At 40.9% G+C, this 23,270-nt stretch overlaps 3 protein-coding genes across 3 annotated transcripts; 1 reads left to right on the top strand and 2 right to left on the bottom strand.

The window, feature by feature from the left end:
• LOC143333908 (sodium- and chloride-dependent betaine transporter-like) lies at positions 1-17,382 on the top strand. The gene is made up of 14 exons (XM_076752284.1): positions 1-174; positions 1,814-1,948; positions 2,606-2,743; positions 10,653-10,764; positions 10,868-11,000; positions 11,616-11,750; positions 11,895-11,998; positions 13,291-13,415; positions 13,559-13,671; positions 15,309-15,446; positions 15,556-15,658; positions 16,186-16,286; positions 16,979-17,149; positions 17,266-17,382. Exons 1-14 carry the CDS (start codon positions 45-47, stop codon positions 17,380-17,382), a joined length of 1,755 nt encoding a protein of 584 aa, XP_076608399.1. The 5' UTR covers positions 1-44.
• LOC143333828 (uncharacterized) lies at positions 3,600-8,055 on the bottom strand. Its single transcript, XM_076752188.1, has 6 exons — positions 8,049-8,055; positions 6,796-7,043; positions 4,968-4,990; positions 4,764-4,834; positions 4,479-4,634; positions 3,600-4,040 (listed from the first exon to the last, which is right to left on the bottom strand). The coding sequence occupies exons 1-6, from the start codon at positions 8,053-8,055 to the stop codon at positions 3,721-3,723; spliced, it is 825 nt and encodes a 274-aa protein (XP_076608303.1). The 3' UTR covers positions 3,600-3,720.
• Positions 17,383-20,655: 3,273 nt separating the features above from the next.
• On the bottom strand, positions 20,656-22,412 carry LOC143333678 (protein FAM200B-like). Its single transcript, XM_076751858.1, is given in 1 exon segment — positions 20,656-22,412. A coding segment is annotated over 1 exon segment (1,722 nt). The 5' UTR covers positions 22,378-22,412.
• Between the last annotated feature and the right edge of the window lie 858 nt (positions 22,413-23,270).

Here is a 23,270-nt window from a genome sequence, read left to right as displayed (position 1 = left end):
GTGCACTGCTAGTACTGACCAGGCACTGGAGAGGTGACACAGAGATGGAGATGCAAGTGGAAAAGAGGGAACAGTGGAGGAAGAAAAGGGAATATATTCTGGCAGCTGCAGGCAATGTGGTTGGCCTGGGCAATGTGTGGAGATTCCCCTACCTGTGCTATAAGAACGGAGGAGGTGAGCTGGAACACACGAAGTCAATGTACTGTCACATTTGACTGAGTGCTTTCACCTTTCATGGCAATAACTTTTTAGGTAAAGGTAAAGATCAGTTATCAATTTCTTCATTACACCTAGAAGTAGAATAGTTGAAGAAGAGCTTAACCTCTGTCAGACAAATGAAATGGGGATTGTGCTAAAGAAACTGCAAGTTGATCGCAAAAATTTGTCACTATTTGCACATTGAGTGTATCTGAAATGATGCTTCAGGAACAAGAGTTAAACTAATCTACCGTTTCCTGTTTGCAGGAGAACATGCTCAAACTTACTGTATATACTACAGCAGCTTGTGATTAAGATAAAAAGTCATTATTCAGATTTTATTTGTAAAAGTTTATGAAAGCTCACCCCAACTCTGTTTAACTTCACTGTATTAGCAACATGCATAACTGGGACCAGCAGCTAAAACAAAGTTACCAGAACAATGGCATTTGTGGGCAACAGAAGGAAGCTGCTAATTTTAATGAAAAGCAAAAACATGATACTGTTTCTGAATCTATTCTAAATGTAAAATTGGCAACTTGCAAAGTGCAACATTTATTTGTACTTGTTATACAGTTTACACTAAGAGAAAGAGAAGTTAAGTGACTATTGGCATGAATACGCTGAATTGAATAGTTGTAGTTCCACTCTACTGTGGTTACGCAGGTTTGAGCCATTCAGTTACGGTTGACAATCCCATCAGCCTACAGCGGCGTGTGTTTGTGTGTGTGTGTGTGTGTGTGTGTGTGTGTGTGTAATTTTATAACTAAACGTATTTAGGTTTGGCCAATAGGTCAGACAATATAAGACATCTGAGGACATCATTTTTGAGTTCCACTAAAGTTTGATGGACATTTTTCACTTTTCTGATATTTTATAAATCAACAGATTAATCAATGAATCAAGAAAGTATTGGTGTTATGACTAGTAATCTAATAGTTTTTGTCTGAACCCAAAAAAATGGCAGAAACAAAGCACTTGAACAACAAACGGTTTATTATAACCCACCAAGAAAATAACAAACACAACCAAACAATCCCAAATCTAAATAAACACAAATTCAGCCCTAAACTAAACTATCTACTACGCCATGGCGAGCGGGTAGGAAAACAGACAAACATTAAGAATAAACTAAGTAAGGTGGGAACCACTAAGGGAACTATACAATAACAGACCAAATCTATAACACAGAGAAGAAAACCAACAACACAAAACCTGCACAAGGTGACTAGAGCACAAACAAGAGATCTAGGACAAGAGAAATGGCTGGAAAGTCTGGCAATGACCATAAACAGTCCGGCAGCAACGCGAAGCTGCCACGCTGCTTAAGAGCAGGTGAAATTAGCGAGACGAGCCTCAGGTGCGCTGTCTGCCCACAGCACCGCCAGGCCACACCTCCACTGCTGCCACAGGAGGAGGAAAAACAAAAAAGGAAAACGTGAGCACAAGCAGAAACAAAAAAATCACAAAGAAAACCAACTCATAACAATTGGTCAGATTAACTCATAAGGAAAATAATACTCTACATTGGATCAAACACTCACTTTACTAATGCTGATCCAGTGCTCATCCCACTACAGCGTCACTGATCTCAGGTGTATTTCTGTGTGTGCAGGTGTCTTCCTGTTGCCTTACTTACTCTTTGCTGTGCTGTGTGGCCTGCCACTCTTCCTGATGGAGACTGTGATTGGTCAATATACACAGGAGGGCGCCGTCACCTGCTGGACCAAGCTCTGCCCCCTGGCAAAGGGTAATCACATCATTTCTGGTTAAGTCACTGTTAACAAAAAGCATTTCCCAGACTTGGTGAGTTTGTGAATTTTAAATACTGTATGTCTTCTCTGTGTGTGTGTGGCTAAATACATACATTGAGCATTTAAGCTGAAGATAGTACATCACCCAAAATGGACTAGAACTGAACTGTGAACATTGTTAGTTCAGTGTTTTTGTGAGATTTGTGAAGAATGACAAAAATATAAAATATCACCAGCCTTTATTTTTTTGATTTGAAATTAAGTTTTTTGTGTTAAATTCTTACTAAAAAACTGGCTCTAATCTTGTTGTGGGGACAAAAATGCTGCTAGAAGCTTGAGCCTTGAACCTTACTCTACTAACACTGCAATCGGAGACAATATTCACACTTTTCTCATAGTGCTGTAGGTTTCATATAAGAGATAAGACACTGCTTGTATGCAGTGCAGGAAAGAAAAAAGTAAGGAATTTCTAGTTCTCCTGTTCCAAGGTGCAAAACAAAAAGAATGAGTGATGGAACCTCCAATGGAAGTCCCAGTTTGGGAATCCCTGCTCCAGGAGATCTGAGGGTAGCCATAATAATGATGGTGAATTCTGGAGATAGACAGAAGGGATGAACTTAAACTGGGATGTTTTGGCTGTTGTCTCCCTCCAGGGACGGGGTATTCTTTGATAGTTGTCCAGCTGTATTCCAGATTCTACAGCATTGTCCTGGCCTGGGCCTTCGTCTACCTCATCTACTGCTTCAGAGACCCTCTGCCCTGGACCACCTGCAACAATCCCTGGAACACAGGTCAGTGCAGTATGAGGGTGGGTGGATGTATAGCAAATTAAAAGAATCTCAGCGCTTTTATTATTGTTATTATTATTATTATTGATTCATGATATGAGTCTTCGCACATTTCAGACATGCTCCCCTTTACATTAATGTGATGTTGGTTTGATATTTGGGTAACGCTTTATATTACGGTCCTTGTAATAAGCATTAATAAGACCTTTGTAAGTTCTTATAAGATGCTTATTAACATTATTATTAGTTTATAAGGCTGCATGAGTGTCTAATAACGTCATTGTAATAGTTAATACAAGAATAAAAGGAAGTTATAAGAACTTAGTTTGCAAGACTCTACAAGCTTTAATAAGATCTTATGAGATGCTTATTAAGTTAAGCTTATTAAGTTATTAAGTGTTTATAAGATTGTATGACCTTTAATAAAGCCTTTATGAGGTGTTTATTTAGCGTTTTTAAGACTGTAAAAGCCTTGTAAGAGACAATCCACGCATTATGTCATAATTTCTTGCTCATCTATAATCAGTTTACTAGGCACTTGTCAACAGTTAATTGTGCTTTTTACAGCTACCTGATCTAAAGCAAGAACAAGACCTTATTTTGACTAATAAAGCTTTTATTATGCATTACTTAATGGTCAGTAATGATTTTCACAACTTCCCCATCTAGAATGAACACTACATGTGGTCAAGATTATTAATATGGTTCGAAAAAACGCACGTTTCAACAGTGAAGCTCAAAAGTGCCATTTATTGTGTAGGAGTCATTTTAGAGGTAGATTTATTTTTTTTGACAGTAAACATGTAAAAGTTATCTAAATGAGGCATTTAGAAGAGAAAAAAAAGAGTCCACTCTATAAACAAAAACAGGTACAAGTCGATAAGGTGCTGTAAAACTGAACTGGATTGGTTTCAAAAAAGTTCCAAACATTTCACAATTTAGCATTTTAAATAGCAACCGCTATTGGCTTCAAAAGCAGTTCAATAGTTCCCCCTCCCTACAGGCAAAGGTTTTCCTGATTTCTTAAGTGCTGTAACTGCACTGGCGATATCTGGACTGTCACAGATGGCATCAAGACATTTCCCAGCAAAATCACCAAGCTTGTGCTTTCTTGTATGCTTATCTTCTAACTCTGCAAACTTTTCTGGGGCAGCAATGGAGAGCTCTGTGATTGGTGCATTCAAGACAATTGTGTTGCGATCCACTCCCACTATTTTGCAAGCAGCAATGATGCTATGCTTCTTCTTGTAGAGCTTCAGCACTTTCTGGTAATGTACAATCACCTCTTTTGGACCACATGCTGTTGGTGAAGAAGAAAGAAAGTAGATATTAGTCTCAGTGACAAAGGATCTTCCATTTAATACACTTAGACCATTCATGAAGTAAACTAACTATCCACACAAGTTAAGAGCATTCAGCACTAATTAAAGCAGCACTCCAGAAGATTCAAGCCTTCAAATACCCCGCCACAGAATCGCTCGTATTTTTTTTCCTCTTAATTTTCTCTTTTCAATTATCAAATACAATAAATTTAATTCAATCATTCCAAAAGAGAGTTCATTCATTCCAAAAGAGAGTTCATAATACTTTCAGTCACACATGAGAAAAAAAATAAAATAAAAAACAAACCCAACAAACAAAACAATTAAACAAATTAAATCACCATGATTTGTGTAACAAAATATAGAAACATAATACTACTAAACATATTTGTGATAAACTCCAATTATTGACTTACCCTCCACCAGTTGTTCCTTTAAGAAATCTCTCTCCTTGGTTAGTTCCTTGATCAAGTCTTCCTGACATGTTATTTTAACTTTTGCCAGCTCCAGCTCATGTTTGTGCTTCTGGAGTTTTGCAATGGGGGCCATTCGTGTGGCAGCACCTTTGGCACCTTTAGCATTGGCACAGAAATAACAGTTCAAAAACAATACTAATCACATACACTGCTAGCTATGCAGCTAGCCTAGCTAGCTGCGTGTTTGAGAGTTTGCAGTAACTTGTTCATACCGGTGAAACTTACCAGCAGACACATCTGTCTCGAAACGCTTCCTCTTGTCCGGTTTTCGTGGCCCAGAACGGGTTTGAATTCTCCTGGGGGGCGAAGATGGCGGGAGAGGATCGACTTCCTCCACGTTGGACGAGTCGTTGTTGGTACATGACCTACGCGCTAGCTCAAACCGGAACTTCTCGTTTTACTGCCTGTCTTCAAAATAAAAGCGCATACTTGAACGCAATACGTAAGAAGCGCTGGAAGAGAAGGAAGAACCATTCCGGATTTCAAAATAAAGTAATGCATCATGAAATATTCATAAGCTTTAATAAGGTATTGTTCTCGCTTTAGATCCGGTAGCTGCAAAAAGCACAATTAACTGTTGACAAGTGCCTAGTAAACTGATTATAGATGAGCAAGAAATTATGACATAATGTGTGGATTGTCTCTTACAAGGCTTTTACAGTCTTAAAAACGCTAAATAAACACCTCATAAAGGCTTTATTAAAGGTTATACAATCTTATAAACACTTAATAACTTAATAAGCTTAACTTAATAAGCATCTCATAAGATCTTATTAAAGCTTGTAGAGTCTTATTAACACATACTAAGGTTGTTAAGCACCTTATAAGACCATATAACTTGCAAACTAAGTTCTTATAACTTCCTTTTAGTCTTGTATTAACTATTACAATGACGTTATTAGACACTCATACAGCCTTATAAACTAATAATAATGTTAATAAGCATCTTATAGGAACTTACAAAGGTCTTATTAATGCTTATTACAAGGACCGTAATATAAAGCGTTACCGATATTTGAATACATGCCCTGGTCACTTTCATGTGAAAGTCATGATGGCAGTCTAAGTAGGTCGGACCTTTCAATACGGCATAAGTTTGATTTGAATGTAAAGGCTGCAGCAGCATAAGGCAAAATATGCAGATAGAAACATTTGTCATGTACCACCATCTAAGACCACTGTGATAAATTTACTGCTCAGTCTTCATCTCTTCTGAACAAAGACACACTGTACACGTAAAAAGCAATATGCACAATCATTTAGCATTTGTGGGAAATGTTGGAAGAACAGCCCCTCTACTGAAATCTCACTCTGGAATGAATGAAATCTTTACACAAACTCTTTATATGTAACTGGAAAAGATTTGGAAATTTTCGTACCTGTCAAGATTTCCTGAATCATCAAACAAAGCTGTAACAAAGGTAACAGAGGCCCTTTTAACCAGTTCTCTTTACATATGCTTTTTTTGTTAACAGTAATATTACAGTTGCTTCACATGGTATCCTTAGGTGGAGAAAAGTTGCAAACACAACACAGTAAAGCTTGAGACCTGGATCTTCTAAAAATTCACCAGTTATATGCATTGTGCATTTGCCATCTATCTTCAAGAAATAATACTGTGTCATCAACTACAGAGCTAATATTGAACATGTTAATATTATTAAGGAAAAATTATGTAAACCATAAATTTACAGGGCCTGTATAATGAAAGAATGTTCAATTGAATCAAATGCAAAGTCAAGGAAGATGAGTAATCTGTTTGAATTTGTGTAGTTTGAATAGTCAAGTAAATCTAATCCTGATCTGATATTTGAGTGAATGTGACTGTTAGGCTTACACCTGAGAATTTGTTTTGGACCCAAAGATGCAGACCAGTAACAATTTATTTTAAACACAATGGGTGAAACAGAAAACAATCCCAAATCTAAACAAACACAAATTCAGCCCTAAACTAAACTATCTACTACACCATGGCGAGCGGGTAGGAAAACAGACAAACATTAAGAATAAACTAAGTAAGGTAGGAACCGCTAAGGGAACTATACAATAACAGACCAAATCTATAAGACAGAGAAGAAAACCAACAACACAAAACCTGCACAAGGTGACTAGAGCACGATCACAGACAATGTCATGAGGGATACCATGTAGTCTAATGACATGGAGGATGAGTAATTCAGTGGTCTCCAGAGCAGAGGGTTGCACCTGAAGTGGAATGAAGTGGGCAGCCTTGGAAAAATGGCGAGAACAGTATTACCTCGAGAGGGTGGCAGACCAGTGACAAAATCCACAGGGATGTGAGACCAGGGTCTTCCAGGAATGGGTAGAGGATGAAGAAGTCCAGCCGGAGTCTTGTGGGAGGCCTTGCTCCGAGCATAGGTCGAGCAGGCCGCAACATACTGGCGGGCATCAGCCTCCAGTGATGGCCACCAAAGTCACGCCGACGCAGTGCAGTTGGCTCCTGGATGACAGGCAAGACGGTGACAATGAGTCCACAATGAGGACCTGTGAATGAATGGTGTGAGGGACAAGCAGTTTATCCTGAGGATTATTACCAGGGTCAGGGTGTTGTAGCTGAGTCTCTCTGATAACCCCCTCGATGTCTCATGTGAGAGCTGCTATCACCCTGTCCACAGGGAGAATGGTCTCAGGTTCGGTCACTGCTTCAGAGGTGGAGAATTGCCAAGATAAAGCGTCAGGTTTAGTATCCTTGGAACCAGGACTGTAGGTGAGAGTACAGTTGAAACGACTGAAAAACAACGGGCCTGGTGGGAGTTTAGTCTCTAGGCTGACTTGATGTAGGCTAAATTTTTGTGGTCAGTCCAGACCATGCGAACTTTTTGTACATGCGACTTTTTGTACAGGTCTCGTCTTCACGAAGTCTATCATGAGCACAACATCTTCCAGAACAGGAGCTAAGCCTGCTGGTAATGTCTTGGCCACGAGTGCTTCTCGGTGCAGAAAACAATGCATCGCAATGATATCTGGATGTTGTTCTTTCACTCTGTTTACAAATCCTTTGGTGCGCCCGAGCATGGCAGCTGCTATATCGGTGCAAACACTTACGCAGTTTTGCCACTTCAGTCCTTCTTGTTCAAGGTACTCTGACACAACTTGAAAAATTTCCTCTCCTTTTGTTCTTTCTTGCAGTTCCTTGCAAAACAGAAGGGTTTCTCTGATGGTGTCTCCATCTACAAAGCGCGCATTTGCCATAAGTTGTGCATGTCCAGTGATATCCGTAGATTCATTGAGTTGCAATGCAAATTTCCCACTAATGTGCACCTTTCCAAAACTATCTTCTCAATGTCTGCAGACATGTCTTCAATACATCTGGAAATTGTATTATTTGATAGAAGGACTTGGGCTATTTTGTCAACGGGTCCAGGGCCAAGCATCTCTTTTAAGATAATTATGCAGGCAGGCAGTATTAATGTCTCTGCCACGGTGTGTGGCTGTTTTGATTTAGCGTTGAGTTCAGCAATTTGTAGCTAGCTTTGAGAGCTTTCTCACTTGTCATGGTGGTTTTGCTCAATAACACTGGCTGTTTCTCAGTCTGTTCACGCAGTTGAACAAAATAGTCCATTTACATGACACCATGGCACTGTTGGACAACTTTTCCCCGCACACCAGGCATAGCGGAGTTGGCTTGGTTAGTTCCCCAGTAAAAGTAAATAGAAAGGCAAGATAACTTTCATTGTATTGTCTTGAGCCGTCCTTTTTGGTCCATAAACATTGCAAATAATGAATAGAAGCTTGTTCACCTTTAAGACCAAGATTTTTTCCACGATATAATTCATCATCCCTCCTCTGAAACAATGGACTCTAGTACATCATTAAATCTATTTAGTGGCATTGCAACCAGCCCAATGATTTGAACCATGAGAAAAATTTGTTGTATCCCCCGACTAAGATTTCTAAAATTTTTCATCATTACTCCATGATAGTTTCTTGTAAGAAATCTTTACCTGCATGAAGCCTACTCAAGCACAAAACTGCCTTCTTTCATGTGCTATCACGTGTCAAATCATCTGCCACTAGTAGTTTCTTCTCTTTCAAGATCCCACATTTATGACCTTCGCTATCTACAGAGGACATTTAGGGATTTTCAATGATACCAAATGTGACGGGGTGCAGCTTTGGTACCTTTTAAAGAAAATGGCGTCCATCAGTGCAAGCACCTTTTATGGGAAAAGGAAAAGTAAGTGCATTATACTTTTTATTGAGCAAATTTGGGCTTGAAATGTTGTTGGCATATTTTATATAAGTCTCTTAGCAACACATTAAAACATTGTTTGAATTATTTTAATTGTACTTTAGCAAAGTATTTAAGTGTTTAAAAAATGTCCTCCATAGTGGATATTTGTAGTTATTTCCTCCATTTACTGGTCAATGCCCAGTGTACCAGTATGTACCAGGCAAACCATACCCAACTGGATTGAAGGTGTTTGTCTTGGCTGCACCAACTGGTCTGATCTTAGACTTTGTGGTCTACCAAGGCAAGACTACCTTCAGAGTTACAGAAGGAAAGGGCATTGGAGAACAAGCTGAGTCTGTTCCCCAAGGAACCCACCTGCTCTATTACAGATCAACCTCCTTGACACCCTGATGACAAAAGGGCTGACAGGGACTGGAACCCTCATGAATAACATGGTTCCAAAGGAGTGCAGAGATGGTAGTCAGACGAAGCCCCCCTGAACTTGCTGTCATAAAGTGGTTGGACAACAAGCCGGTTGTCATGGTATTCTCTGCCTACGGCATTGAACCTCGGGACACACACAGGAGATGGTCCAAGAAAGACAAAAGGTTTGTCCAGGTGTCAAGGCCACTGGCAATTGCTGAGTACAACACCAACATGGGTGATGTGGACTTGGTTGACTGAATGTTGAGTTTCTACAGGATGGCCTCTCGCAGTCGGAAATGCACAGTGCATGCAGTTTTCCACTTTTTTGGCCTGGCAATCACCACCTCATGGCTTCAGTATAAGAGTGACGACCAGTTTCTGGGTAAGAAACCACTGAAGTTCCTTGACTTCAAACTGCTCCTTGGTGAACAGTTGATTACTCAGGCCCAAGCAGGAATCATAAGTGACAGCAAAGATGACAACACTCCCCCACATCAAAAGTGGAAACCACAGCCAAATGCAGCTCTGAGACACTATGGCACCATCCATCTTCCAGAGATGGTGGACGAAACACATGCATCAAGGTGTCGCAGATCCGGCTGCAAGAGCAAAACGTATGTCATGTGCACGAAGTGCAAGTTATTCCATTGTATTTCCAAGAAGGGGAATTGCTTTTTGAAGTATCATACCAAAGAAGCACAACAAAGCAAAACAAAACAAAAGTGATGATGGACAGTTATGTGGATGTGGACTCATTCTTATGTTGACTTTTTCGTATTTCCTTTGGAACTAACTGGTTGCCTTTGTAGTATCTGCTCTTCTGCAGGAAACTCCTCCCTCCTGGGCTTTGAGGAATCTGTCCACTCGTAAATAATGTATACCTTTAACATAAACGTTGAGAGGCCATGACCATATTAGGCCCTCTCCTGTTTTGTAGTATATGCTCTGCCATACCCATATTAGGTCTTCTTTAACCCTTCTGTGTTAGTTGTATCAACACAACTCCCCTATATAATTCATGTCTGAGATGGTGTATGTGTGTGTTGATTCTATTGGCTGAAACCACCCAGACATAGCATGCTGTCTGAGATGCTGTACTTGCTTTAATAAACCTTTTTTATATATAAACAAGACAGTATCGGTGGAGAACTTCTTCATCATCTTAACCTCATTGCTGCATCATTTATACACAACACCTTCAAGGTTCAGTTTCACATGTATGGCGTTCCGATGTCCACTGTAGTGGACACACAATATCTTAAATATAAAAACTTTTTTTTTTTCAAAAGAATGTTTTCAGTAATCTAATTACCTTACGAAGATTGGGGAATTTGAAAAAATTGTGACTGGACAATATTTTTTTTCCTGGTAGCCCGCAGGTTAAGACTGAAAATAATAGCCAAATAATATTACATTCTGATGACCATTGCAGTCATGTGATGCAGTATGAAAATTAACATTTAATCACTGATCATTTCCCTTCCTATCAACAGACAGATGTGTGGACCTCACCTCTACAAATGGGACTGCAATACACAGCAGCAACCTGACAGGAAACTGGACATCTGGAAACCTCACCAAGTCTTCCGTCTCTGAGTTCTGGGAGTAAGTCAGTGTTGTCACATCAAACTCATGTTAAATTACACAGGGCAGCAGCAATCTTTGCATGTCAAATAACCTTCACTGACTGTGTGGTGTCCCCATACAGGAGAGGGGTGTTGTCCATGTCTGGGGGAATAGAGGAGATTGGTACAGTCAGGTGGGAGCTGCTGCTGTCTCTCCTAGCCTGCTGGGTGGCTTGCTACTTCTGCATCTGGAAAGGGGTCCGTTCCACAGGAAAGGTCTGTGAACATTGTTGTGAAAATTCAGGGGCCAACCAGTCTCTTATCCAAAAAAAACGAAAATTCACCCTTTTTTAATCTCATTTGGGGAAATCTAATTTTTACACTTTATTTTCATTACACACACACACACACACACACACACACACACACACACAAACACAGACCCAAAACATACACACAGTGCCCTGTAGAGATGAACTAGCACTTCTATAGTCCACAATTCATAACATGGACTGATTTGCTCTGTAATAATTTTGACTGTAAAACTCCAAACCTGAAATGGTCTTTCAACAAGCTGAGAAACACCCCAACTGTGACAAGCACTAAAAGAGAATGCAGGAAGGCTGAGTGCAAATGGAGAAAGTCGTCTCATTCTTCCCATTGAATGCCAACATGACATGAAAGTAGCATTATCTTTTGATTTTGTCTCTGTTACTGACGGCATTGCAGAAGAACAGCTGAAGTGTTTTACTAGTTGAAACTTTCTTCAAACCTACAGCACTACTCAAAGAAGTAACCAACATTAACAGGAGAATGGCTGCAGCATTTCTATCACCTAATGCAGTAAATGTATATGACCAGTAATATGCTAAATAATCACTAAAATTTTAGGCGGTGTACGTCACGGCTGTGTTCCCTTATGTGACTCTGGTCATCCTGCTGGTCAGGGGGTTAACTCTGCCAGGAGCCTGGCAGGGTGTGGTCTACTATCTGTATCCAGATTTCTCTCGTCTGGCAGACTTTCAGGTGAGACACCTTGGACAAATCCTTACAGCTTTACAGTGTCTGGTTTGTTCTTTTTATTGTTGAACCATAAGCATCACACCCAGCTGGGCCAATTATCACTGGAGATGAGTGAATTACATACAGTTTTTCATCTTTGTTAATTAGGTGTGGATGGAGGCTTGTGCTCAGGTCTTCTTTTCATATGGTGTTGCAGCAGGAAGCATAATCACACTGGGCAGCTACAACAAAGTCAAGAACAACTGTTACAGGTAAGGCATTTGATCAGTAGTTCCACTAACGTTCAACACACTCCAGGCTTCTTTTTTCATCATCTGTCCCCAAATTGCTGTGTTGGTATTGTTAATTCGGTGATGGGTTTGCCTTGTGCTACTCTTAATCAGGGATTGGAAAGATTACAGAAGATCATTTCTCAAGTCTTTTCTCTTGTGACCCAAAAGATACAAAGAACAGCCCTTAAAAAGCATAGATCTACCAAAGGGTGTCATTTTTACATCATTCAAACCATTTTCAACATCACCCAGGGTTCGGGAGTCAACAGCCGGCTCTGTCTCAATGTAGGAGCTCTGCCGAAGGGAGAGAAGGTGTTTGAGAGAACCATTTGAATATGGTGATCAAATACTTTTTTGCATCTCCAAAGTAAAGGCATCATAGGAGAACCATGGGGCTGACTGGCTGTATCACACAGCTGATCCCCAGGCATGGGCAGATCTAGTCACAAAAAAATAAAATATGCTATACACAAGCCATCTGTGGTATATGAGAGGGGCCGCTGCTTAAAGACCAGTGAACATTGAATCAAAAACTCTGCAACCAGAGGGGAAGGCTGAGGTACAGAGGGAGGCACTGAGGTGCTGGTTGAGTCATCAGAGGGGTTACATGGGTGGTTAATTGGCCAGTTTGATTTATCATGGTCTGATTGCTTTCAAGGAGGGCTTTCTAAATATGCTCATGCTGCCCCAGGAGTTGGCCCTGAGATACTGCTGTTAATTTTGGAATAGTCTGAAGACTCATCTTAGTCTGGTTCATCTTACTTTGCCAGATCATACTGTTACGCAGGACTAATTGTGTGGACCAAGCGCAAAACACAAAAGCTGAGGCAGGAAGTAGGTGTGCGAGTTTTGTAACATTCAAATAATAATTTGCGGCAGCAAAATCACTTGAGTAGGGGAGAGTAGTGGCTGAGCAGTGAGCCTTTGAGTGAACCAGGCAATGTAGATAAACTGGCAAGTGAAGACTGAGCAAGGGGAGTTCAGAGGCTGCAGGCACAGAGAAACAAGAATTAGCGAGAGTTTCATCAAACATATTCCGAAGGCTGGAATCAGACTAACTGTGGAGCTAACTGTTTGGACCGGCAGTGTGGTGGAGTTGAAGCCTGTTGAGGCCTGATATTTTTAGATTGGAGATGATAAGCATCTGGCCAGTATCATTAGGCTGTGACAATAAATAAATTTCAAATTTTATATAGATAGATAAATAGATAGACAAAAAGATAGATACATAGTCCTGCTCTGTATGCTAAGCTCTGTGTGTCTGTATGCAGGGACAGTCTGTGGTTGTGTGCACTGAACAGCTGCACCAGCTTTGTTGCCGGCTTCGCAGTCTTCTCAGCTCTGGGTTTCATGTCCCACAAACAAGGAATTCCCATCAACTTGGTGGTCGAATCAGGTACATATGATTTAAAACCCAATACTATTGTTTCTATTGGCAGATAATCAAATTTACCCTCACACCTTTGCTCCAAAATGACAAAAATCTAAAACAAGTTAGGTGGAGAGGACAACAATTGAAATGTGTCTTCTGTCCTCCAGGCCCTGGGCTGGCATTCATAGCTTTTCCTCAGGCTGTGGCCATGATGCCCCTACCTCAGCTGTGGGCCACCTGCTTCTTCATTATGCTCATTCTGTTGGGACTGGATACAGTGGTAAGATGAAGAGAACACGGAACATACAACTGTGTTGTATTCATTTAATGTATAAGGATATACTGCAACTGTTTATGGAGGCTCAACACCATGTCATTGTAAAACTACTGTTTTACAATGAACATGTAAAACTGCAGCTTAAAGTCCATTTGTGGAGAATTTAATATTTAATTTAACAAACCTTTTTCTTTGTATATGTTTTTAGCCATGCTAGCAGCCTGACTGAATAATAATATTAGATATATCTCTAAAATATCTCAACAGCTGTTGGTTGTACAGTATTGCCATGACATTTGTATGGTATGGTAAGAGTAATATTTTGGTTTACTTTACTTTCGAAAGTAACTAACTAATGAGGTGGCTGCTTGATTTTGATAGCCTAAGCCTCGAATATTTAATCCTTGATGGCCAAAAAATTCCTTAAATTTAAGGATGATAAGTCTGACGTCCTATTTGATTCCCCAGATTCCATCAGCACTGTTGCTGCTTATCTTGGCTTATCTTTCAAATTATATTAAGCAAGCTGCTTGGAATTGAGGGAAAACATTTGATGCTAAACTCTGTTTTGATGATCAAATAACAAATGTTGTTCAGTCATGTTTCTTCCAGGTCAACATAATCTCTGATATTAAGTCATTTTTATCAGTTGCTGATTTGAAACTTTTCACATGCTTTTATGTATTCTCAGCTTGATTATTGCAATTGCAAGTATCAGCCAGGGCGCTGTCCATCATCTCTAGCTGCTACAAAAGACTGCTAGACTCATTTATTCAATTCAATGCAATTTATTAACATATCTCCAAACAAACAAAGTTATGTCATGACACTTTCCATATGGAGCAGGTCTAGACCAAACTCTTTAATTTGCAGAGACCCAGCAATTCCCCATGAGCAAGCATTTGGTGATGGCAAAGCGAAGAAATACTTTCTTTTTAACAGGCAGAAACCTTGAACAGAACCAGACTCTACGTTGGCGGCCATCTGCCTCGACCAGTTGGGTTTAGAGAGAGAGCGAGAGATAGAGCAGATACGCACACCAATGACAGTAATAACAATAACAGCTCTGACAATAATAGAAATATGGCTAATAACAAAAATAGTATTTGGTAGTATATAGATATGATATGTGTAACAATAATGTGTATATAATAACAATAGAAATGTGAAAGATAACAATAACATTCAGTTGGAATCAAGCAGGGCCGCAGCAGTAGGTGTCAATGTCAATGGTGCGTCAATGGAAAAGTCTGACTGTATCAGGCATGAGTGCAATAAGAGTCAAAGGGGTGGTTTCAGGCAGTAAAGGATTTATAGAATTTTATTTCTATTTGCCATTGGAGTCCTAATTGCTTCAACCAAAGACTTGAGGAACAAGAGATGAAACAGAGAAATCTGAAGCATTTCTTTGCTTTGGATAGTGCACCAAGCATTCCAGTGAAGAGAAAGAACACTAAGAAAATAACCAGGATAGAAGCTTTCCTCACTGCACTGGAGGAGAAAAGGACAGTCAGTCATCCAGTATAATTAAAACAGCTACATATGGAGTGATACTGAAGGCCCAGCCAGGCTCTTCACTCTGCCTGTTTGATGTAATGAGTTGGTAAAATTCTATTCTTCTGTCTGCTTGTGTGTGTTAGTTTACAGGTTTGGAGACTATAATATCATCAGTGATTGACATGTTCCCAGGACAGATGCGCAAACCCTGGCGCAGAGAAATCTTCCTCATCTTGTTCTGCTCTGTCTGCTTCATCTCACAGATCCCTCTCACCACTCAGGTACAACGCAGGCCTGTGTAATCCTAATAAAAAACACCAGCTAACACTGTCATATTGGAGTAGTATTTTAAGTGCAACTACATATATTTACTTGTTCTGTGTTGTCCAGGGAGGAGTGTACCTATTCCAGCTGATTGACTACTATGGTGCAAATGGAGCGTGTATATTGTTTGTGTCTCTGATTGAGTGTGTGGCTGTTGGCTGGGCCTTTGGTAAGTGATTACCAGATATCACCAGTTACCAGGGTCTAAATTTCAACCCAGTATCCTAGGAATTCTGGTCATATTTGATGATTGTGCCTAACAATTTTGGGATGTGGTGTACTTGAAGCATTTTCATCCCAACATGTCTGTGAAGATTCTCATTCATCCAGCTCATGGTACTTCTAAGTGCTTTCCAAAAGCGACTGGACTTGCTTGTAGTAGAAGAAGATGTCAAGTGGGTCAACGAACCACCCATTCTCCTCCATTAACACACACTGACCCATCAACACCATGACTTGTGACCCTAAAGACTCACATGATAGCACAGCAGAGCTATGATCCTGCAAGAGGATAACTGCCTGGCACCTCCCACCAGTCCGTTAGAACTGAAGAAACCTCTTGGATGAGAGGCAAAACATCTTCTAAAACCACAAGCAAGTCCAGTTGCCTTCTGATCACATCTATAGTAAGTGTTGGGCTTTGTCAAAAGTGTGCTCTTTAACACCTGTTACTAACAAACTGTAATTATCATGCAGGGGCTGAACAGATGTGTGATGCAGTTGAAGCCATGACAGGACAGAGGCCGTGGGTTCTGTTCAAACTTTGCTGGCGTTACATCACCCCTTTGATCACCATGGTTAGTCACACACTGTTAACAGCTGCAGGAGTCTGACACAAAGCAGAAATGGAATGAAATCAAGACAACTGTGGTGATGATTAAGGTTTGGCTATCAGCAATCAATAAGAAGGTGAAGAAAGTCTCTGCAGGGCCCATATTTATCAAGCATTAAAGTGTGTTCTGTTGACTGTCATAACTCAGGAAATCATTCCGTAGTTGGCCAATATTGACATGGTAGAGTCTTAAGCTCTTAGGAGCCACCAGGAGATGTAGGTCAGGCAAAGATATTCCATGAGAGGAAAGATGTTTTGGGCTTAATGACAATGGGCTTATTAAAAGATTGTTTTGACAAAAAATCAACAAAACATCATAAGTAACTTGATGAAATTAAGTGTAGGAGACTTCACGTATGACTTATCATGTATGAAGTCCTACTCTGAGGTATTCTGAGATGGTTGGTAAATGAAGACCCCGAACCGCATAAGGAATTTCTGACACCAAAAATGTTACAACTGACTTCATTGCACAAGCAAAGCCTGAGTCACCCAAAGATGTTACATCATGTCTTGTCATCATGTCTTGATTTATAAGTAATACAATATCAAGCTATAGTAAAAGGTTTACTTCCATAAAGCTGGATGACATCACCATGTTAGCGTAGTCTGTTTGTCTACAGAAATACTAGTTTGTTCCTTTGCTTGTCCTTCAAGGTTTTCTTCATCTGCTCGTTTCTGGACTACCAGCCGCTGACATCCAGTGGGGATGATGTGTACCCTGACTGGGCCTATTATCTGGGCTGGGCCATGGCCTTCTCCTCTGTGGTTCCAGTGCCCATCTGGGCTGTCTACAAGATCTGCTTCACTGATGGCACGCTCAAACAGGTAAGACCACCAACACATCCTGATTAGTATTTTTACTCTGACTTTTTATTGATTACCATTCAGGACACCTCAAGCTGCACACAATGTCAAAATGTCCCTTTTTCTGTCCTCAACAGCGTCTGTCAGTCCTGTGGCATCCTGTTAGAGATCCTGTTGAATCCGAGACAAACAATGAACTCCTAAATGAAACAGAGATGAAACCAGTGCCAGCTCCTTTTCCTGACATGTTATAAGTTTTTGTCGTTACCATAGATATATACAGTAGATGCTGCATTTGTGCTTGTGAGATGGATCGCTACTGCCAGCATCTTACACCAGAGGTGTTCTGACCCGCTCAAATAGCAGAATATACTCGACTTTTGTGATGCTTTCATATGTTCTATCAAAAGAAATGCAAAACCATGCTGCAGGCAATAAACAAGCAAGAATTTTAGTCAGCTTTTTAATTTGTGTTACTGAGGGTGACTGAATTCAGTAATCTTTCAACATCAGTCAAGTGATGGCTTTCCCTGTTACATAATCATAATCATGTTCATGTCAATTGAGGTTTGAAGTTTTTTATTTTCAGGTACGTGGCCTACATATATACTCAGTACAACTTTAATGAGATCCAAGAAGGCAGCACGTCTCTACACGTCAGTTTGTCCGAGTGACTGCGCTTGTATTGTCTGATTGTATTGTCTGATTGTCTGAGTGGAAACGTGGTTTTTATGAAGTGTTATTGGTCAAGTTCGGCTAAACCCTCAAGAAGCCACCACCTAACATCAATCTAGCCTTTATACCATGTTGATTTTAAATCGGACGTCTTTCGGGCTCATAGCCTACAGCTGGTTTTGGTATGCGGGTTACCTGCTAAGACTAGCTGGTAAAGCCTGCCTTGAAATTACCCATCCTTGTATTTTTTACGTGGTCTTGGTTAATCATCGGTGCTGTTCTATCGTGCCATATAAGTGGATTATATCTGAAATTGTGGCTTACTTTTCACCGCTTCTGGATGACCAGGACCTCGCCACCCGTCTTGGAGCCTGGAACTTGTCCCATCTGTCAGACTGGTTGGATCTATCGGAGTTGAACTGCCAGTCGGCGTCTTGCTGGTTCTAATGGGCTCATATTTCCCAGAATGAAAGAAAGTGCTTCTTTCTTGGCTCTACTGTGCATGAAACTGTGTTCCAACAGTTTTAGACACCAGTTTGGCTGATTTTATTTCTTTATCCATAGCACTGTTTTCCTCACGTTTCCCCGGTTTGATTTCCTGTTGAAAATGTCACGCAACGTCATCATCTGATCAAGGAGATCGAAAAATCCGGGGACATATTACATCAACGTTGACCTGGACCTTTTGAAAAACACCTGGCTTCTCCCTTCAGACATGCCGATCAGCATGTTTGTCTCGTCACCTCTTCTTCTCTTTATTTTATTGACTATAATTTTTCGACATAAGGTGCATGATAGTTGTGGAGACCAGGATGTGCCACATCTTTTATTTCCCCAATTATGCACAAATTGGGATTTTAAACCTTTTATGAACACTTGGTGTGGCACACATCAACTACAAAGGAGGTTGTGACTTGTGACTTGTGACCATTTTTATAAATTTATTTATCCCATATAATTGGTTGGTTTCTTCGCAGTTTTATCATCCTTTTAACCCAAAGACACAATCTTTATCATCACAGACCTCTGTCAGAAGAAAATGTCTTGTTATTCTCTTGCTTTTATTGTCAGGAAATGTGGAACCTAACCCAGGCCCAGAAATTAATAGTCTGAATACCCCCTGCGAATTTAAAACTAGATCTGGCCTTGGTATCATCCACAATAATGTTAGAAGTTTACTGCCAAAACTGGATCTAATAAAAATCTGGGTGAAATCGTCTGATGCTGATGTATTTGTTTTATCTGAAACATGGCTAAACAAGTCTATCTCTGACAAAGGTATAGAAATTGGAGGTTACAACATATTTCAGTGTGACCATCCGAGAAAAGGGGGCGGTGTTGCTGTCTGTATTAAAAACAAATATCATGCCACTATCCAATCCTCAGTATCAATCAGCAAACAGTTTGAATTTCTGGCCCTGAAACTGGAACTTCTCAAGGGTCATTTCATTATGATTGTTGCATGCTATAGACCTCCCTCTGCAAGCACTGAGGCCTTATCTAACAAAATCTGAGCCTGACTGGCTGACTTTTAGACAGCTTCGCAATCGCTTTACCTCTCTGGTCTGAATTCCTTCTGTCTAAAACAACTGCTCACCTAAATGACCCCAAAAAATTTTGGAAAGTGATCAAATCCTAAACTAAACTAAACTAAAAATAATTACAACTAAAAATGAGCTACCAGCCTGCATTATGAAAGACTTAGGTCCTGTCATTGATAAGTTAGCCATTTTAGAGCAGTGTTTCCCAAACTTTTTCTCTGGTGACCCACATTTTAAAAGTCACAAACTCTTGTGACCCACATCAGTAGAAATTATATGTTAATCAAAAAATAAAGACGTAATTGACCAGTATTGAACAGTAAGGTGGATATTTTAAGGTGGCACGGTGGCACGGTGGAAACACTGTCGCCTCACAGCAAGAAGGTCCCGAGTTCGATTCTCGCTGGGGGTGTGTCCTCCACCATGCCTTCGGTGCCTGCTGCTTGAGGAAAAAGGCCTTTCTGTGTGGAGTTTGCATGTTCTCCCCGTGTTCACCTGGGGTATCCTCCATAAAATATACCCCCACTAAAAACATGCAAGAAGATCACCACCTGACCAATGGTGACACAAGGAACTGGGTACCCGGGCGCCGGTTGGATGGCAGCCCATCGCTCCTGGTCTGCCGCGGAGGAAGGACGACCAGGATGGGTTAAAGGCGGAAGATAAATTTCACCAGTGCATGGCGTGTGTGGGCATGATGCATGTATCTGTGTATCTGTGTGACGAATAAAGGGGATTGTCCCTCTGATTCTTCTTCTTATTATTGTTGAATAATCTATCAACTGAACAAAATGATTTCTTAATATTTCTTTTCAAGTATTTATATTATAGGTTATATTTTCTTTTAAGTATGGGGCCTATTGTCTTTAAACCACAAATAACGGAACCAGCCATAGGCCTAATCCACAAGCACCCACAAGGAAATGTCCCTTTGGAACATGAAATGTAACTATTTTTCCTTTTAAACATTCAAATGAGCCAGCAATAAAGTTAAAAAAAAGTAAATATAAAAGTATTTAATAATTCTGTTCAGTAAAATTATTCATAGTGAGTTCCATACAGGGGTGCAGGAGAACAGTAAATCAGGGACAGTCTTGTTGAACATTAAGGATGATATTTTACAAGTAACAGTAATTGAACCAGCAATAATCCAAAAGCTGACTTCCTTACTTTCTCTTGGGATAAATTAAGTAACTCTATTCATTTTCTTTTTCTTTTCAATTGAACCAACAATAAAGTAACAAAATAGTCAGTATAATAATTACATCAAGATAACTAGGCCTAACGAGATTGGATGGGCTGATGACTCAGCTAATGAGACGGGTGGGCCTGTCTGCGCTTCTGTAGTGCGTTCCAGTCCGGGGTGCAGGAGGAGAGCGCAACACGCATGTCAGCAGCAGCGTTCAGTCGATTTCTGTGCTTCGTCTTTGTTTTCGTGAGCACCGAAAATCCCAGTTCACACATGTATGTTGTGGTGAATGGGATGAGCACTGAAATGCTGGCCCCACTGAGGACAGGGTATTCCACCGAAACCCCAATCCAAAATGACGACAAAGTCGCCGCACATTCATGCCGCTTTTTCAGAGTGCCATCACAGCTGAGCTGCAACAATTCCGCCTCCTCTGCAGGGCTGAGCGTCAACTTGAGCAAAGACTCTGCAGTCTCAAATTCAAATGGATTTTGTATCCACCTTTTGTTGTGCAGGGCGGAATATTTCTCTTGTGGAAAGTAGCCATCAAACCTATCCACAAGCACGGCAAGGTGGCTTTGAATAAGCGCAGAGAGGCGGTTGACTTGCGCGGCCACGACGTCCTGTTCCTCGATGTGCTGCTGCAGAGTGGGGAACATGTAGAGGCTGGGGTCTGGCTTTCTGAGCCGTGCAACCCACAGCTTCAGTGATTTTTGAAAGGGCTGCACATTTTTCAGATTGATAAAAACATTGTCTTGGCGACCTTGCAATTTAAGATTCAGCTCGTTGAGCGACGAGAAGATGTCAGCCAGGTAAGACAGGTTCAGCAGCCACTCATCAGTGAATAATTCGGCCAGATGTGACTTTTTCTGTATGAGGAACGCGTGGATTTCGTGCCGCAGTTCATAAAACCTTGTCAACACTCTGCCTTTCGACAACCAGCGCACTTCTGTGTGAAAGAGTAAGTGCGTGTGTTCGGCTCCCATGTCAATGCACAATTGATCAAACAGCCGATGGTTAAGTGAGCTGGCCCTTACGAAATTTACGACGCGAACAACTTCGCTCAGTGTTTTCTCGAGGGCGGGGGGCATACCTTTGCATGCTAGTGCCTGGCGGTGTATGAAACAATGATTCGATGTGATCTCCTTCCCCGCTGCCTCCTTTATTCGTGCCACCACTCCACTTTTCCTGCCCGTCATATTTGCTGCCCCATCACTGGTTACACCTGTGCAGTTACCCCAGTCAAGTCCACTCTTAATCATATAGTCGTTCAAGACACGGAACATGTCTTTTCCTGTAGTTCCCATTGGGATATTCAAGCAGCACAACAAGTCCTCCATAAAGTCATTTTCCCACGGATATCTGATGTACACCAGCAATGTGGCGCAATCGGAGACGTCTGTGCTCTCATCCAGTTGTATGGAAAATCATCCTGCTTTCTTTAGTCGGCTAACAAGCTGCTCTTCCAAGTTGTCTGCACTGTCATGTATTCTTTGTGACACAGTGTTGTTGCTCAGGGGGACGCTTTTTTCAGCCGACTTCTCATCAATCACAATGCTGACCATGTCAATTGCGGAAGGCAAAATTAACCGCTCCGCTATGGTGTGTGGTTCTTTCTCCATTGCCACACAGTGAGCCACCTTGTACGAGGCAAGTTGGACTTTTTCGTTTAATGTGACATTTTTTCGTAGATCATCGGCTGATGCTTTGATCTCCTGTGCTTTTCTTTGAAAAAAATCTAAGGGCTTGTCCACTAAATCTGGATGCAGGGTTTCTAGATGCCTCTTGAGTTTAGTTGGCTTTAAACTTTCGTTGGCCAGTTTTTCCCTGCAGATAACACACATTGGCTTTGCATCGTGGCTCGGAGCAGCACAGTTGACAAAACCATAATTCAAAAAATAGTCTTTGTAAGGTCTTGCCGTGATTTTTCGTCTTTTTGCTGGATGCTCCTGCTCCAATCCTTGCACGTTACTGCCTGTGCTAGCTTCATTTTCATCACTTGCAATGCTAGTGTTCGCATCAGCATCATCCTGGACGGCCCCCTGGTTTCCCTCACACTGAGCTGCACTGAGATTTTGCACTGAGCTTTTTTTTGACAGCCAAGCAAGCATTTCTCAACTTGCATGAAAAACTTACTGCAATATCGATTTTTGCTCACACTACCAGACCAGATCAAAAACACAGCGTGGCTGGAGTGACAGTTAGTACGAAAGCACTGTTACGGAGGCCGTCTTAGCTCAAACAACACGGAGAAGGAGAAGACACGTAAGCCCACTGTCCATTCCACAATCGGTCTTGTCTTTGCAACATTGTTGCAAGTTTTAATGGGACTAGAACGTTGTTCAACTGCTTGTTGTTACATTGTATTTAATCAGTTCAAGCACGCAGTTTCGGTCATGGCAGCTTTGTAGCGCGTTTGTCTAGCGTGGACAATGACGAGGCATGAATATTACATTTAATATACACAGGCTGTAATTAATACACTAAAAGCCTACATATTTTTTTTTTTACTTTGCAGAAACAGATGGCGGCTTTTAATCTGGCAGTTATTTTGGCGTTATAGATGCAGACATGCGGGATGACCGTCAACCAGAGAAACATGCGAGGCGACCCAAAAAAAATCTTCCGCGACCAACATGAGGGTCGCGACCCAGTCTTTAGGAAACAATGTTTTAGAGTGTCTTAATGAACATTCTATTTCCTCTGGCTCCTTATTTGAATCTTTAGATCCTTCTTT

The sequence above is a fragment of the Chaetodon auriga genome, chromosome 16 (genome assembly GCF_051107435.1).
Source record: "Chaetodon auriga isolate fChaAug3 chromosome 16, fChaAug3.hap1, whole genome shotgun sequence".
Classification (NCBI taxonomy): Eukaryota; Metazoa; Chordata; class Actinopteri; order Chaetodontiformes; family Chaetodontidae; genus Chaetodon; species Chaetodon auriga.
This window is presented reverse-complemented; position numbering and strand designations above follow the sequence as displayed.